Genomic DNA, 18,211 nt, shown 5'->3' with positions numbered 1-18,211 from the left:
TCAGACCTCTCTCTCTGTCATATTATCAGACCTCTCTATCTCTGTCATATTATCAGACCTCTCTATCTCTGTCATATTATCAGACCTCTCTATCTCTGTCATATTATCAGACCTCTCTCTCTCTGTCATATTATCAGACCTCTCTATCTCTCTGTCATATTATCAGACCTCTCTATCTCTGTCATATTATCAGACCTCTCTATCTCTGTCATATTATCAGACCTTTCTTTCTCTGTCATATTATCAGACCTCTCTATCTCTGCCATATTATCAGACCTCTCTATCTCTGTCATATTATCAGACCTCTCTCTCTCCAACATCCCCCTCTTTCTTGTCCTGTACTACAATATCCCTTCTTTCCACTGTCAGACTATGACAATCAATCTATTTAAATTTGATCTCTTATTTAATCTCTTTGTTTTCTGTTAGTTTACTATTATGTCCATCACATCATCTCCACCGTGGCAGCTCTCCTCTCCGTGTACGATCAACACCGGGAAGAAAAACGCATCGTGATAAGACGGAGGTCTATCTCTCTCTCCCTCCCTCACCCCCTCATCTACCTCTCCTCCTCCTCCGTCATGCGCTGCTTCCTCATCTCTCTCCTCCTCCTCCTCCTGTTCTTCATCCCTCTCTCCTTCCAGCACTCCTCGACTCTCCTCCTCATCATCCTGACCCTGCCGGGACCCTAACCCCAGTAACCCTCCTCCTCCTCCTCCTCCGTCCTCCCCACGTCCTCCTCCCAGTCCTCCTCCCAGTCCTCCCCCCAGTCCTCCCCCCATACTACGAGAGTGAAGCAGACTCGCCGGTCTCGGCCGTGTTCTCCCTAGAGAGAACCCACTACGACTCAACACTAACCTCCCTCCTCCTCCTCCTCCTCCTCCTCCTCCTCCTCCTCCTCCTCCTCCCCCCTGCCCTCCCCCGCCACCCGCTACGCCGTTCACCCTCATCTCAGCCACGGTGCCGTTCAGCAGAGCTTGATTCCCTGTCGGTGCCCTTAGCCTGGACGGTAGGCTGGAGCTGGACGTGGTTCTCCGGCACCGGGGGCAGCTCTGGAGGAGGTAAGCCGAAGAGAAGGCCACTGGGTGGGCCATACCAGCTGGGATGCCCCCCTGGATGGGGTCTGAGCCTGGAGCTCCAGGTGTGGAGGTGGTGGTGTTAGTTTCTCCTGTTCCACTAACTCCTCCATTACTCTCTCTCTCCAAGTCCATGAGAAGAGCTTCGGAATACGAAGGAACCATTTGTTGATTACAGCGAATATGCCACTCCAGCTCCGTCATGTCCACCGTGTTCACCCGCGATATCGCTCTGTAGCTCGACCCGCCGTTGACGCTCCTCTCTCCTCCCGTCGTTCCTCCGTTCTCCGTCACTCCGTCGCCTCCTCCGTCCTCACGGATCGTCTCCTCTCCGAACAGTTTCTCCACGTGGTAGTGTACGTACGCCGTGCGGTACTCCGACACGACCCGGAGCGGCCAGGAGAAGAGGAACACTGAGGCTAGCCAGAAGACCCGGGGTCGGGAATACCACGGTTGCCGGGTTGGGTCCGGGAACGCCAGGATGTGCTCCCGGAAATCAACGTTCTTTAGATGCATCCCCTCTCGCGCTTCCATGTAATCGTCCAGACCCTCGTTGTCTCCGAAGAAGCGTGCTCGCTGGGTGAGGTATGCAGCCTCCGCACGGGCGCTGGCGAAACTGAAACGGAGGAACAATTGATTCATTGATTGATTCACTGACGGATTGGATTTCATAGCGCTTTTCCAGTATGACAAACCAGTCTAAAAGTGGGAAACTCAACTCACAAGAAAAGTATATTTTTCTGAATTTTCAACAATGCTTTGTAAAATAATATCTATAATTTCAAATGTGTGTGTGTGTGTGTTCACCTGAAACACTTGGTGAAGCGGAGCCTGACAGCCGGATGCTCCTGAAGTCCCTGGAGCTCTTTGGAGACGTCTTTAACCCGGTGACGACCGTAGTCAAACTCAGAGCTGGAGGCGTGGGTGTTAACCCTCTCATGGTACACCTGGTACAGAGAGACAGGTTGCAGGGGTAATGTAGAGGGGTTACAGAGAGACAGGTTACAGGGGTAATGTAGAGGGGTTACAGGGGTAATGTAGAGGGGTTACAGAGAGACAGGTTACAGGGGTAATGTAAAGGGGTTACAGAGAGACAGGTTACAGGGGTAATGTAGAGGGGTTACGGGGAAATGTAGAGGGGTTACAGAGAGACAGATTACAGGGGTAATGTAGAGGGGTTACAGAGAGACAGGTTACAGGGGTAATGTAGAGAGGTTACAGAGAGACAGGTTACAGGGGTAATGTAGAGGGGTTACAGGGGTAGAGGGGTTACAGAGAGACAGGATACAGGGGTAATGTAGAGGGGTTACAGAGAAACAGGTTACAGGGGTAATGTAGAGGGGTTACATGGATAATGTAGAGGGGTTACAGGGGTAATGTAGAGGGGTTACAGAGAGACAGGTTACAGGGGTAATGTAGAGGGGTTACAGAGAGACAGGTTACAGGGGTAATGTAGAGGGGTTACATGGGTAATGTAGAGGGGTTACAGAGAGACAGGTTACAGGGGTAATGTAGAGGGGTTACAGAGAGACAGGTTACAGGGGTAATGTAGAGGGGTTACAGGGGTAATGTAGAGGGGTTACAGAGAGACAGGTTACAGGGGTAATGTAGCGGGGTTACAGAGGTAATGTAGAGGGGTTACAGGGGTAATGTAGAGGGGTTATATGGGTAATGTAGAGGGGTTACAGGGGTAATGTAGAGGGGTTACTGGGGTAATGTAGAGGGGTTATAGAGGGACAGGTTACAAGGGTAATGTAGAGGGGTTACAGGGGTAATGTAGAGGGGTTACTGGGGTAATGTAGAGGGGTTATAGAGGGACAGGTTACAAGGGTAATGTAGAGGGGTTACAGGGGTAATGTAGAGGGCTTACAGGGGTAATGTAGTGGGGTTACAGAGAGACAGATTACAGGACACCCGTTGTTGTCTTAGCTATCTCTCCCAATCAACACCTGTGATTGCTTTATGCCTCGCTTTATGTCTCTCTCAAATGTCAATATGCCTTGTACACTGTTGTTTAGGGTAGTTATCATTGTTTTAGTTTACTGTGGAGCCACTAGTCCCACTCTACATGCCTCAGATACCTCCTCCCACACATGCTGTGATCTCACCCATCATAACTACGTCCAGAGATGCAACCTCTCTCATCGTCACTCATTGCCTGGGTTTACCTCCACTGTACCCACACCCTACCATACCCCTGTCTGTACATTATGCCCTGAACCTATCCCACCACGATCAGAAATCTGCTCCTTTTATTCTCTGTCCCCAACGCTCTAGACAACCAGTTTTGATAGCCTTTAGCCGTACCCTCATCATACTCCTCCTCTGTTCCTCTGGTGATGTAGAGGTTAACCCGGACCCTGCGTGTCCCCAGCTGCTCTCATTTGTTGACTTATGTAACTGAAAAAGCCTTGGTTTCATGCATGTTAACATCAGAAGCCTGCTGCTTAAGTTTGTTTTACTCACTGCTTTAGCACACTCTGCCAACCCAGATGTCCTTGCCATGTCTGAATCCTAGCTCAGGAAGGCCACCAACAATTATGAGATTTCCATCCCCAAATACAACATTTTCCATCAAGATAGAACTGCCAAAGGGGGAGGAGTTGCAATCTACTGCAGAGATAGCCTGCAAAGTTCTGTCCTACTTTCCAGGTCTATGGCCAAAAAGTTTGAGCTTCTAAATTTAAAAATGAATCTCTCCAGAAATAAGTCTCTCACTGTTGCTGCCTGTTATAGACCCCCCTCAGCTCCCAGCTGGAGACCATATGGACACCATGGACACCATATGTGAATTACACCATATGTGTAATGGACACCATATGTGTAATGGACACCATATGTGAATTACACCATATGTGTAATGGACACCATGGACACCATATGTGAATTACACCATATGTGTAATGGACACCATGGACACCATATGTGAATTACACCATATGTGTAATGGACACCATGGACACCATATGTGAATTACACCATATGTGTAATGGACACCATGGACACCATATGTGAATTACACCATATGTGTAATGGACACCATGGACACCATATGTGAATTACACCATATGTGTAATGGACACCATGGACACCATATGTGAATTACACATCTACAGTTGAAGTGGGAAGTGTACATATACTTAGGATAGAGTCATTAAAACTCGTTTTTCAACCACTCCACACATTTCTTGTTAACGAACTATAGTTTTGGCAAGTCGGTTAGCACATCTACTTTCTGCATGACACAAGTAATTGTTCCAACAATTGTTTACAGACAGATTATTTCACTTATAATTCACTGTATCACAATTCCAGTGGGTCAGAAGTTTACATACACTAAATTGACTGTGCCTTTAAACAGCTTGGGAAATTCCAGAAAATGATGTCATGGCTTTAAGAAGCTTCTGATAGGCTAATTGGCATCATTTGAGTCAATTGGAGGTGTACCTGTGGATGTATAACAGGGCCTACCTTCAAACTCAGTGCCCCTTTGCATGACATCATGGGAAAATCAAAAGAAATCAGCAAGACCTCAGAAAAATATGGTAGACCTCCACAAGTATGGCTCATCCCTAGGAGCAATTTCCAAATGCCTGAAGGTACCACGTTCATCTGTACAAACAATAGTATGCAAGTATAAACACCATGCGACCATGCAGCCGTCATACCGCTCAGGAAGGAGAAGCGTTCTGTCTCCTAGAGATGAACGTACTTTGGTGCAAAAAACGCAACTCAATCCCAGAACAACAGCAAAGGACCTTGTGAAGATGCTGGAGGAAACAGGTACAAAAGTATCTATATCCACAGTAAAACAAGTCCTATATCAACATCAACTGAAAGGCCGTTCAGCAAGGAAGAAGCCACTGCTCCAAAACCGCCATAAAACCGCCTTTCTAATCGACCTGGCCCGGGTATCCTCATCCCGTCAGTCGAGGATGCCTGGTCATTCTTTAAAAGTAATTTCCTTGCCATCTTAAATAAGCATGCCCCTTTCAAAAAATGTAGAACTAAGAGCAGATATAGCCCTTGGTTCACTCCAGACCTGACTGCCCTTGACCAGCACAAAAACATCCTGTGGTGGACTGCACTAGCATCGAATAGTCCCCGCGATATATAACTTTTCAGGGAAGTCAGGAACCAATACACGCTGTCAGTCAGGAAAGCGAAGGCTAGCTTTATCAATCAGAAATGTGCATCCTGTAGCTCTAACTCCAAAAAGTTCTGGGACACTGTAAAGTCCATGGAGAATAAGAGCACCTCCTCCCAGCTGCCCACTGCACTGAGGCTAGGAAACACTGTCACCACTGATAAATTCACAATAATCAAGAATTTCAATAAGCATTTCTCTATGGCTGGCCATGCTTTCCTCCTGGCTTCCCCAACCCTGGCCAACAGCTCCGCACCCTCCGCAGCTACGTCCTCAAGCCTTCCCAGCTTCTCCTTCACCCAAATCCAGATAGCAGATGTTCTGAAAGAGCTGCAAAACCTGGACCCATACAAATCAGCTGGGCTAGACAATCTGGACCCTCACTTTCTAAAATTATCCGCCTCCATTGTTGCAACCCCTATTACCAGTCTGTTCAACCTCTTTTTCGTATCGGCCAAGATCCCTAAAGATCGGAAAGCTGCTGCGGCCATGCCCCTCTTCAAATGGGGTGACACTCTAGACCAAACTGTTATAGACCTACAGTATACCCATCCTGCCCTGCCTTTCTAAAGTTAATAAACAGATTACCGACCATTTTGAATCCCACCGTACCTTCTCCGCTGTGCAATCTGGTTTGAGAGCTGGTCATGGGTGCACCTCAGCCACGCTCAAGGTCCTAAACGATATCATAACCGCCATCGATAAGAGACATTACTGTGCAGCCGTCTTCATCGACCTGGCCAAGGCTTTTGAATCTGTCAATCACCGTATTCTTATCGGCAGACTCAATAGCCTTGGCTTTTCAAATGACTGCCTCGTCCGGTTCACCAACTACATCTCAGATAGAGTTCAGTGTGTCAAATCGGAGGGCCTGTTGTCCGGACCTCTGGCAGTCTCTATGGGGGTACCACTGGGTTCAATTCTTGGGTCTTTTCTCTGTATATATCAACAATGTTGCTCTTGCTGCGGGTGATCCCTGATCCACCTCTACGCAGACGATACCATTCTGTAAACATCTGGCCCTTCTTTGGACACTGTGTTAACTAACCTCCAAACGAGCTTCAAAGCCATACAACACTCCTTCCGTGGCCTCCAACTGCTCTTAAACGCTAGTAAAACTAAATGCATGCTTTTCAACCGTTCGCTGCCTGCACCCGCCCAGCATCACTACTCTGGACAATTCCAACTTAGAATATGTGGACAACTACAAATACCTAGGTGTCTGGACTGTAAACTCTCCTTCCAGACTCATATTAGACATCTCCAATCCAAAATAATTAAATCTAGAATCGGCTTCCTATTTCGCAACAATCCTCGATCCTCGGCGATATCATTTACAAAATAGCCTCCAATACTCTACTCAGCAAACTGGATGCAGTCTATCACAGTGCCATCCATTTAGTCACCAAAGCCCCATACACCACCCACCACTGCGACCTGTATGCTCTCGTCGTCTGGCCCTCGCTACATATTCGTCGCCAGACCCACTGGCTCCAGGTCATCTATAAGTCTTTGCTAGGTAAAGCTCCGCCTTATCTCAGCTCACTGGTCACGATAACAACACCCACCCGTAGCACGTGCTCCATCAGGTGTATCTCACTGGTCATCCCCGAAGCCAACACTTCCTTTGGCTGCCTTTCCTTCCAGTTCTCTGCAGCCAATGACTGGAACTAATTGCAAAAATCGCTGATGCTGGAGACTTATATTTCCCTCACAAACTTTAAACATCAGCTATCTGAGCAGCTAACTGATCGCTGCAGCTGTACATAGCCCATCTGTAAATAGCCCATTCAATCTACCTACCTCATCCCCATATTGTTTCTATTTACTTTGCTGCTCTTTTGCACACCAGTATTCCTACTTGCACATCATCGTCTGCCCATCTATCACTCCAGTGTTAATTTGCTAAATTGTCATTACTTTGCTACTATGGCCTATTTATTGCCTTTCCTCCTCACACCATTTGCTCACACTGTATATAGAGTTTATTTTTTTTCTATTGTGTTATTGACTGTAGGTTTGTTTATTCCACGTGTAGATCTGTGTTGTTGTTCGTGTCGCACTGCTTTGCTTTATCTTGGCCAGGTCGCAGTTGTAAATGAGAACTTGTTCTCAACTAGCCTACCTGGTTAAATAAAGGTGGGAAAAAATATATAATATAGAGGGGTTACAGAGAGACAGGTTACAGGGGTAATGTATGGGGGGTAGAGAGGGACAGGTTACAGGTTACAGGGGTAATGTTGTATGGGGGTAGAGAGGGACAGGTTACAGGGGTAATGTATGGGGGGTAGAGAGGGACAGGTTACAGGGGTAATGTTGTATGGGGGTAGAGAGGGACAGGTTACAGGGGTAATGTTGTATGGGGGGTAGAGAGAGACAGGTTACAGGGGTAATGATGTATGGGGGGTAGAGAGGGACAGGTTACAGGGGTAATGTATGGGGGGTAGAGAGGGACAGGTTACAGGGGTAATGTATGGGGGGTAGAGAGGGACAGGTTACAGGGGTAATGTTGTATGGGGGTAGAGAGGGACAGGTTACAGGGGTAATGTTGTATGGGGGGTAGAGAGGGACAGGTTACAGGGGTAATGTTGTATGGGGGGTAGAGAGGGACAGGTTACAGGGGTAATGTTGTATGGGTGGGGTAGAGAGGGACAGGTTACAGGGGTAATGTTGTAGGGGGGTAGAGAGGGACAGGTTACAGGGGTAATGTTGTAGGGGGGTAGAGAGGGACAGGTTACAGGGGTAATGCTGTAGGGGGGTAGAGAGGGACAGGTTACAGGGGTAATGTTGTATGGGGGGTAGAGAGGGACATGTTACAGGGGTAATGTTGTAGGGGGGTAGAGAGGGACAGGTTACAGGGGTAATGTTGTAGGGGGGTAGAGAGGGACAGGTTACAGGGGTAATGCTGTAGGGGGGTAGAGAGGGACAGGTTACAGGGGTAATGTTGTATGGGGGGTAGAGAGGGACATGTTACAGGGGTAATGTTGTATGGGGGTAGAGAGGGACAGGTTACAGGGGTAATGATGTATGGGGGGTAGAGAGGGACAGGTTACAGGGGTAATGTTGTATGGGGGGTAGAGAGGGACAGGTTACAGGGGTAATGTTGTATGGGGGTAGAGAGGGACAGGTTACAGGGGTAATATTGTATGGGGGGTAGAGAGGGACAGGTTACAGGGGTAATATTGTATGGGGGGTAGAGAGGGACAGGTTACAGGGGTAATGTTGTATGGGGCGTAGAGAGGGACAGGTTACAGGGGTAATGTAGAGGGGTTACAGAGAGACAGGTTACAGGGGTAATGTTGTAGTGTAATTGAACTCAGAGCTGGAGGTGTGGGTTTTCACCCCTTCCTGCTAAGCTGTGTGTGTCTCCTTACCTGTGTAGTGGTATAAGCGTCTCCGTTGCGATACCTGGTCACCTGTCTGGTCCGTCTGACGTAGTGGTAACTGATGGCCTTCCACCAGATACAGGGAGTGGCCTGCTGGAGCTTTGTGACACGCTCATACACCTGGGGACACACACACACACAGTCAGTTTCCACAGCTCACCTGGACACACACACACACACAGTCAGTTTCCACAGCTCACCTGGACACACAGTCAGTCTCCACAACTCACCTGGACACACACAGTCAGTCTCCCCAACTCACCTGGACACACAGTCAGTCTCCCCAACTCACCTGGACACACAGCCAGTCTCCCCAACTCACCTGGACACACACACACAGTCAGTCTCCCCAACTCACCTGGACACACACACACAGTCAGTCTCCCCAACTCACCTGGACACACAGTCAGTCTCCCCAACTCACCTGGACACACACAGTCAGTCTCCCCAACTCACCTGGACACACAGTCAGTCTCCCCAACTCACCTGGACACACACACACAGTCAGTCTCCCCAACTCACCTGGACACACAGTCAGTCTCCCCAACTCACCTGGACACACACAGTCAGTCTCCCCAACTCACCTGGACACACACACACAGTCAGTCTCCCCAACTCACCTGGACACACACACACACAGTCAGTCTCCCCAACTCACCTGGACACACAGTCAGTCTCCTCAACTCACCTGGACACACAGTCAGTCTCCACAACTCACCTGGACACACACAGTCAGTCTCCTCAACTCACCTGGACACACAGTCAGTCTCCACAACTCACCTGGACACACACACACAGTCAGTCTCCACAACTCACCTGGACACACACACACTGTCAGTCTCCCCAACTCACCTGGACACACAGTCAGTCTCCTCAACTCACCTGGACACACAGTCAGTCTCCACAACTCACCTGGACACACACACACAGTCAGTCTCCACAACTCACCTGGACACACACACACTGTCAGTCTCCCCAACTCACCTGGACACACACACAGTCTCCCCAACTCACTCTACTAAACACCCCTTGCCCACTTTACCAAAGCCAATTAGATTTCCCCAAAATAACAACACAATGAGAGTCTCAACCAAAATGAAAGTCAAAGTCACGTACCTCTGCCGTCTCCGCGTGAGCCAAAATGGCGGTCTTGGAGTGACAGTGCCAACATTCCACTAGATACACCACATACAGCATAGCTAGGAAGGCTAGAGGAATATACACATACCCACTGGAACATGGGCTGTTAGAGGAGGGAGAAGAGAGGAGGGGGGAGGGAGAGAGAGGAGGGGGAGGGAGAGAGAGGAGGGGGAGGGAGAGAGAGGAGGAGAGAGAGAGGAGGGGGGAGAGAGAGGAGGAGAGAGAGAGGAGGGGGGAGAGAGAGGAGGAGAGAGAGAGGAGGGGGGAGAGAGAGGAGGAAAGAGAGAGGAGGGGGGAGAGAGAGGAGGAGAGAGAGGAGGGGGGAGAGAGAGGAGGGGGGAAGGAGAGAGAGCAGGAAAGAGAGAGGAGGGGGGAGAGGGAGGAGGGGGGAGGGAGAGAGAGGAGGAGAGAGAGAGGAGGGGGAGAGAGAGGAGGGGGGAAGGGAGAGAGAGGAGGAGAGAGAGAGGAGGGGGGAAGGGAGAGAGAGGAGGAGAGAGAGAGGAGGGGGGAGAGAGAGGAGGAGAGAGAGGAGGGGGGAGAGAGAGGAGGGGGGAGGGAGAGAGAGGAGGAGAGAGAGAGGAGGGGGGAGAGAGAGGAGGGGGGAGGGAGAGAGAGGAGGAGGGGGGAGAGAGAGGAGGGGGGAGGGAGAGAGAGAGGAGGGGGAGGGAGAGAGAGGAGGAGAGAGAGAGGAGGAGGGGGGAGGGGTAGAAAGGAAGAGAAGTTAGAGGAGGGAGAAAGAGAGAGAAAGGTCATGTTCAAACAAACACAATCAAACTTTATTTAAAAGTTTGGAGGCTCCATATGGATGGTGTGACGAAATTGTGGACCCTCTGGAGGCAGACAGAGGCCAAACTGAGCTCTGTACCGCATCGCCGTGCGCCGCCCAAATGTTGTAACATGATTGGTTGACGGTAGGTAGGGGCGGGAAGTATGAATGCCATGACTTTTGCAGAGACCGTATCGCAGTAAATGCTGTACAGCCTCTGCAGATATCAGATTGACCATGCAGAGGCTTTTAGGAATGTACAGATAGCCTCTTGAACTGGATGGAGGATACAAACACAATTCAACTTGAATTTAACTTTATTTAAAGTGCATTCAACTTTATTTAAAGTGTAATAAACTTTATTTAAAGTCTATTTAACTTTATTTAAAAGAGAATTTAACTTTATTTAAAAGAGAATTTAACTTTATTTAAAGTGTAATAAACTTTATTTAAAGTCTATTTAACTTTATTTAAAAGAGAATTTAACTTTATTTAAAGTGTAATAAACTTTATTTAAAGTGCATTTAACTTTATTTAAAGTGCAATAAACTTTATTTAAAGTGCATTAAACTTTATTTAAAGTGCATTTAACTTTATTTAAAGTGCATTTAACTTTATTTAAAGCGTAATAAACTTTATTTAAAGTGCATTTAACTTTATTTAAAGTGCATTTAACTTTATTTAAAGCGTAATAAACTTTATTTAAAGTGTATTTAACTTTATTTAAAGTGTATTTAAAACCCCATTAACACTTATTTACAGCAGTAAAAACAAAACCATAAAAGCGACAAACAAGAAGAGACAATTAACATAAAACACAAAAAGGGTCAAATTAGAAAAGGAAGATTTCCTGAAGAACATTTCTTGAAGATTTGCCGTCTTGAAGATTTGCTGTATTGTCTTTTTTTAGGGTAGTAGTAGACGACTGAAGTAAACGTAACACACACTAACCTGTCAAGGTGTAGTTGAGGCAAGTCAGAGGAGGCGGCGGCGGCGGTAGTGGTGGCAGCCGTAGCCGAGACGACCACGTGCTCCCCGGAGCCCAGGACAGGCACACGGCAGACTGCACACCAACCCAGCATGGCGAAACACCCATACATGAGAAGAGTCAAGAGGAGGCACTTCCAGTGAGACTCACGACACAGAGAGGCGGCAAAGGACTTCTGGAGGGGACGCTGCTGTTAGGGGGGGGGGGGGGGGGCGGACGACGACGACAAAGTAAATAGCAAGTTCACTTCTATTGCAGTGTCATATAACACCAACAGCTATACTGCCCTACCAAGCAAAAAGGCAGTAACTATTCATGGTGTGGAACTGAGAAAAATTGTTTTTATTTACCTTGGTTTTCACAGTAACTTTATACAGTTACTGTTAACATGACCCCCATTTACTCCTAAACACAATTACAATAGAGGCAGGATACTTGTCCGAGTGATTAAGCACGTATTTAATGTTGCAAAAATGACATTAACTCATTTTCGACCAAATGAGCAGCTACTGCCTTTTTTTGCTTGGTAGGGCAGCATAGTAGGGCAGCATAGATCTCTGTGAGTGATAATGTTGTAATCCCTCACAAACCACAGATTACAGCAGCAGACACTGGTGTTATGTTAGACGGGAGAGGAGGGGTACTCATAATTCAAATATCACATCAACACACAATGATAATGTTGTAATCCCTCGTAAAGCCCAAAACAATTACAGGACAGAGTGGAGATTAGAGTCACCCCCCCCCCCCCCCCCCCCACACACACACACACCTCTCCTATCTGTGTTTCTCTGTCTCCTGTGGGGGGGGGTTGAGAGAGTCCATTTCCTGAGTGTGTAACCTTAGATGCTCCAGCAACACACAACATATAGGCATGGTGTGTGTGTGTGTGTGTGTGTGTGTGTGTGTGTGTGTGTGTGTGTGTGTGTGTGTGTGTACAAAGTAGTTATCAGCCACTGTCACCAATACTCACATATTGGAGGAAGTGTATCTGGTGTGATTTAATGCAGGGCTGGATTGAAATCCTGCACTGCATGTCAATTTCACTCAGAAATTACAATAATATTTAGCCATGTTGCTCACAAAACACACTCAAGAGTCCTCAGATCTGACATTTGCAGTGTGTGTGTGTGTGTGTGTGTGTGTGTGTGCGCGATCATCCATGTGTTGAGAAGGTTCTGATTCTAATGGAAACCTCTGTCCATAATGTGGTCGCTAAGGGCCAGGTAATGCCGTCGCTAAGGGCCAGGTAATGTGGTCACGAAGGGCCAGGTTTTGCAGTTGCTAAGGGCCAGGTATTGCGGTCGCTAAGGGCCGGGTGATTCCGTCGCTAAGGGCCAGGTAATGTGGTCACTAAGTGCCAGGTTTTGTAGTTGCTAAGGGCCAGGTAGAAACACTAGAAGTAGTGCAATATTTAGATGTTAACCACTTACCTGACCCTAACCTTAACTAGTATCTAGTCTTACCTGACCCTAACCTTAACTTGTATCTAGTCTTACCCTGACCCTAACCTTATAAATTGTATCTAGTCTAACCTGACCCTAACCTGTGTGTGTGTGTGTGTGTGTGTGTGTGTGTGTGTGTGTTGAATACAGTATAGTATCCGTCATTGCCTTATCTATCCATCATGAGCTAAGTGCACTAGCACAGACACGCACAAACATACACTGTCTAAGTGCATCTTATAAAAACCCACTTTCCCACAGCAGAGATGTCATATGTTCATGCTGCTACGAGCATAGTGAATTATTTAAACCCACACGCTCTCCCAGACCTATCCCAATCTGACTGACATCTAGAAGTGAGATACACAGTACTGGGTGGTCTCTCTCACTCTGTTTGTGTTGTCTGGGTTATGTTGTTGTCTGGGTTACGTTTTGTTGTCAGGGTTACGTTGTTGTCTGGGTTACGTTGTTGTCTTGGTTACATTGTTGTCTTGTCCGGGTTACGTTGTTGTCATGGTTACGTCGTTGTCTTGGTTACGCCGTTGTCTTGGTTATGTCATTGTCTTGGTTATGTTGTTGTCTTGGTTATGTAGTGGTCTTGGTTATGGATGGAGGGAGGGAGGGAGTGAGGGAGGGAGGGAGGGAGGGAGGGAGGGAGGGAGGGAGGGAGGGAGGGAGGCAAGGAAACAACAGAACAGATGAAGAAAGACAGAATGACACTAGTGCCCTCGCCAGATGTCCAGTCAGCACAACTATCCTTCCCTTTCCATCTCCCTCTCTTCTTCTCTCTCTCCATGTCGCTCTCCCTCTCTCTCTATCCTTTGCTCCAACCCTGCACTATGCAGAGGCTAGCTGCAACAGCTCTGATAACTTGGCTCCACACACGTACACACTGTTTAACTGGTTCACTGCTGACTGGCATGAGCTTTCTGTGAGAGGTGCCGAAAATGAAGGGAATACTATACCTCTCTATCCATCTACTTTCTCCATCCCCCTCTCTTTCCATCCCCCCTCTCTCTCCACCCCCTCTCTCTCAATCTCCCCTCTCTCTCATCCCCTCTGTCCATCTCCCCTCTCTCTCCATCTCCCCTCCTATCTCTCTATCCCTCTCTCTCCATCCCCCCTTTCTCCCCATCCCCCTTCTCTCTCCATCTCCCCTCTCCACCCCCCCTTTCTTTCCACCCCCTTTCTTTCCACCCCCGTCCTCTCTCTCTCCACCCCCCCCTGTCTCCACCCCCGCTCTCTGTCTCCACCCCCCCCTCTCTCTCTACACCCCCTCCACCCCCCCTCTCTCTCTACACCCCCCCTCTCTCTCCACCCCCCCCCTCTCTCTCCATTCTCTCTCTGGCTCTCTTTCTATTGATCAGTTTATAAAAGGAACCAGAGAAAAGTCAGAAAGCTGAAAGTGACAGGGAGAGGAGAGAGTAGGATAGTATAGAGAAAGAGACCAGAAGAGAGAGTAGGGTAGTAGAGAGAGAGAGACCAGAAGAGGGAGCAGGTTAGTAGAGAGAGAGAGACCAGAAGAGAGAGTAGGATAGTAGAGCGAGAGAGACCAGAGGAGAGTGCAGGTTAGTAGAGAGAGAGAGACCGGAAGAGAGAGCAGGTTAGTAGAGAGAGAGAGGCCAGAAGAGAGAGCAGGTTAGTAGAGAGAGAGAGAGAGAGAGAGAGAGACCAGAAGAGAAAGTAGGATAGTAGAGAGAGAGAGACCAGAAGAGAGAGCAGGTTAGTAGAAAGAGAGAGACCAGAAGAGAGAGTAGGATAGTAGAGAGAGAGAGACCAGAAGAGAAAGTAGGATAGTAGAGAGAGAGAGACCAGAAGAGAGAGCAGGTTAGTAGAAAGAGAGAGACCAGAAGAGAGAGTAGGATAGTAGAGAGAGAGAGACCAGAAGAGAGAGTAGGATAGTAGAGAGAGACCAGAAGAGAGAGTAGGATAGTAGAGAGAGAGAGACCAGAAGAGAGAGCAGGTTAGTAGAGAGAGAGAGAGACCAGAAGATAGAGTAGGATAGTAGAGAGAGAGAGAGAGACCAGAAGAGAGAGTAGGATAGTAGAGAGAGAGAGAGACCAGAAGAGAGAGCAGGTTAGTAGAGAGAGAGACCAGAAGAGAGAGCAGGTTAGTAGAGAGAGAGAGACCAGAAGAGAGAGCAGGTTAGTAGAGAGAGAGAGAGAGAGAGAGAGAGAGAAAGAAAGAGAGACCAGAAGAGAGAGCAGGTTAGTAGAGCGAGAGAGAGACGAGAAGAGAGAGTAGGTTAGTAGAGAGCGAGAGAGACCAGAAGAGAGAGCAGGTTAGTAGAGAGAGAGAGAGACCAGAAGAGAGAGCAGGTTAGTAGAGAGAGAGAGAGAGAGAGACCAGAAGAGAGAGCAGGTTAGTAGAGAGAGAGAGACCAGAAGAGAGAGCACGTTAGTAGAGAGAGAGAGAGAGACTAGAAGAGAGAGCAGGTTAATAGAGAGAGAGAGACCAGAAGAGAGAGCAGGTTAGTAGAGAGAGAGACCAGAAGAGAGCAGGTTAGTAGAGCGAGAGAGAGATCAGAAGGGAGAGCAGGCTAGTAGAGAGAGAGAGAGAGACCAGAAGAGAGAGCAGGTTAGTAGAGAGAGAGACCAGAAGAGAGAGCAGGTTAGTAGCGAGAGAGAGACCAGAAGAGAGAGCAGGTTAGTAGAGAGAGAGAGAGAGAGACCAGAAGAGAGAGCAGGTTAGTAGAGAGAGAGAGAGAGAGACCAGAAGAGAGAGTAGGTTAGTAGAGAGAGAGAACAGGTTAGTAGAGAGAGAGAGAGACCAAAAGAGAGAGCAGGTTAGTAGAGAGAGAGAGAGACCAGAAGAGAGAGCAGGTTAGTAGAGAGAGAGAGAGACCAGAAGAGAGAGCAGGTTAGTAGAGAGAGAGAGACCAGAAGAGAGAGCAGGTTAGTAGAGAGAGAGACCAGAAGGGAGAGCAGGTTAGTAGAGCGAGAGAGACCAGAAGAGAGAGCAGGTTAGTAGAGAGAGAGAGAGACCAGAAGAGAGAGCAGGTTAGTAGAGAGAGAGAGAGAGACCAGAAGAGAGAGCAGGTTAATAGAGAGAGAGAGACCAGAAGAGAGAGCAGGTTAGTAGAGAGAGAGACCAGAAGAGAGCAGGTTAGTAGAGCGAGGGAGAGATCAGAAGGGAGAGCAGGCTAGTAGAGAGAGAGAGAGAGACCAGAAGAGAGAGCAGGTTAGTAGAGAGAGAGACCAGAAGAGAGAGCAGGTTAGTAGCGAGAGAGAGACCAGAAGGGAGAGCAGGTTAGTAGAGAGAGAGAGAGAGAGACCAGAAGAGAGAGCAGGTTAGTAGAGAGAGAGAGAGAGAGACCAGAAGAGAGAGTAGGTTAGTAGAGAGAGAGAACAGGTTAGTAGAGAGAGAGAGAGACCAAAAGAGAGAGCAGGTTAGTAGAGAGAGAGAGAGACCAGAAGAGAGAGCAGGTTAGTAGAGAGAGAGAGAGACCAGAAGAGAGAGCAGGTTAGTAGAGAGAGAGAGACCAGAAGAGAGAGCAGGTTAGTAGAGAGAGAGACCAGAAGGGAGAGCAGGTTAGTAGAGCGAGAGAGAGACCAGAAGGGAGAGCAGGCTAGTAGAGAGAGAGAGAGAGACCAGAAGAGAGAGCAGGTTAGTAGAGAGAGAGAGAGAGACCAGAAGAGAGAGCAGGTTAGTAGCGAGAGAGAGACCAGAAGAGAGAGCAGGTTAGTAGAGAGAGAGAGAGAGAGACCAGAAGAGAGAGCAGGTTAGTAGAGAGAGAGAGAGAGAGACCAGAAGAGAGAGTAGGTTAGTAGAGAGAGAGAGAGAGACCAGAAGAGAGAGCAGGTTAGTAGAGAGAGAGACCAGAAGAGAGAGCAGGTTAGTAGAGAGAGAGAGAGAGACCAGAAGAGAGAGCAGGTTAATAGAGAGAGAGAGAGCAGGTTAGTAGAGAGAGAGAGACCAGAAGAGAGAGCAGGTTAGTAGAGAGAGAGAGAGAGACCAGAAGAGAGAGCAGGTTAGTAGAGAGAGAGAGACCAGAAGAGAGAGCAGGTTAGTAGAGAGAGAGAGAGAGACCAGAAGAGAGAGCAGGTTAATAGAGAGAGAGACCAGAAGAGAGAGCAGGTTAGTAGAGAGAGAGACCAGAAGAGAGCAGGTTAGTAGAGCGAGAGAGAGATCAGAAGGGAGAGCAGGCTAGTAGAGAGAGAGAGAGAGACCAGAAGAGAGAGCAGGTTAGTAGAAAGAGAGAGAGAGAGACCAGAAGAGAGAGCAGGTTAGTAGAGAGAGAGACCAGTAGAGAGAGCAGGTTAGTAGCGAGAGAGAGACCAGAAGAGAGAGCAGGTTAGTAGAGAGAGAGACCAGAAGAGAGAGCAGGTTAGTAGAGAGAGAGAGAGAGACCAGAAGAGAGAGTAGGTTAGTAGAGAGAGAGAACAGGTTAGTAGAGAGAGAGAGAGACCAAAAGAGAGAGCAGGTTAGTAGAGAGAGAGAGAGACCAGAAGAGAGAGCAGGTTAGTAGAGAGAGAGAGAGACCAGAAGAGAGAGCAGGTTAGTAGAGAGAGAGAGACCAGAAGAGAGAGCAGGTTAGTAGAGAGAGAGACCAGAAGGGAGAGCAGGTTAGTAGAGCGAGAGAGAGACCAGAAGGGAGAGCAGGCTAGTAGAGAGAGAGAGAGACCAGAAGAGAGAGCAGGTTAGTAGAGAGAGAGAGAGAGAGACCAGAAGAGAGAGCAGGTTAGTAGCGAGAGAGAGACCAGAAGAGAGAGCAGGTTAGTAGAGAGAGAGAGAGAGAGAGAGAGAGACCAGAAGAGAGAGCAGGTTAGTAGAGAGAGAGAGAGAGAGACCAGAAGAGAGAGTAGGTTAGTAGAGAGAGAGAGAGAGAGACCAGAAGAGAGAGCAGGTTAGTAGAGAGAGAGAGACCAGAAGAGAGAGTAGGTTAGTAGAGAGAGAGAGAGACCAGAAGAGAGAGTAGGTTAGTAGAGAGAGAGAGACCAGAAGAGAGAGCAGGTTAGTAGAGAGACCAGAAGATAGAGTAGGTTAGTAGAGAGAGAGAGAGAGACCAGAAGAGAGAGTAGGTTAGTAGAGAGAGAGAGAGAGCCCAGAAGAGAGAGCAGGTTAGTAGAGAGAGAGAGACCAGAAGAGAGAGCAGGTTAGTAGAGAGACCAGAAGAGAGAGTAGGTTAGTAGAGAGAGAGAGAGAGACCAGAAGAGAGAGTAGGTTAGTAGAGAGAGAGAGAGAGACCAGAAGAGAGAGTAGGTTAGCAGAGAGAGAGAGAGAGCCCAGAAGAGAGAGCAGGTTAGTAGAGAGAGAGAGAGAG

General features: G+C 48.1%; 1 protein-coding gene across 1 annotated transcript in view; it reads right to left on the bottom strand.

Annotated features, from left to right (window-relative positions):
• Nucleotides 1–327: 327 nt before the first annotated feature.
• LOC118942814 (transmembrane protein 151B) overlaps nt 328–18,211 on the bottom strand; it is a 23,348-nt gene continuing 5,464 nt past the window's right edge. Inside the window, exons 2-6 of the mRNA XM_036956529.2 lie at nt 11,467–11,693; nt 9,726–9,852; nt 8,598–8,729; nt 1,884–2,023; nt 328–1,692 (exon numbers count right to left, since the gene is read on the bottom strand). Coding sequence (XP_036812424.2) covers nt 426–1,692; nt 1,884–2,023; nt 8,598–8,729; nt 9,726–9,852; nt 11,467–11,693 — 1,893 coding nt within the window. The 3' untranslated portion in view covers nt 328–425. The remainder of the gene's footprint in view (nt 1,693–1,883; nt 2,024–8,597; nt 8,730–9,725; nt 9,853–11,466; nt 11,694–18,211) is intronic.

The sequence above is a fragment of the Oncorhynchus mykiss genome, chromosome 21 (genome assembly GCF_057628025.1).
Source record: "Oncorhynchus mykiss isolate SJ-2025 chromosome 21, ASM5762802v1, whole genome shotgun sequence".
NCBI classification, from domain to species: domain Eukaryota; kingdom Metazoa; phylum Chordata; class Actinopteri; order Salmoniformes; family Salmonidae; genus Oncorhynchus; species Oncorhynchus mykiss.
Note: the sequence above shows the minus strand (reverse complement) of the source record. Positions and strands in the feature narration are given on the sequence as shown.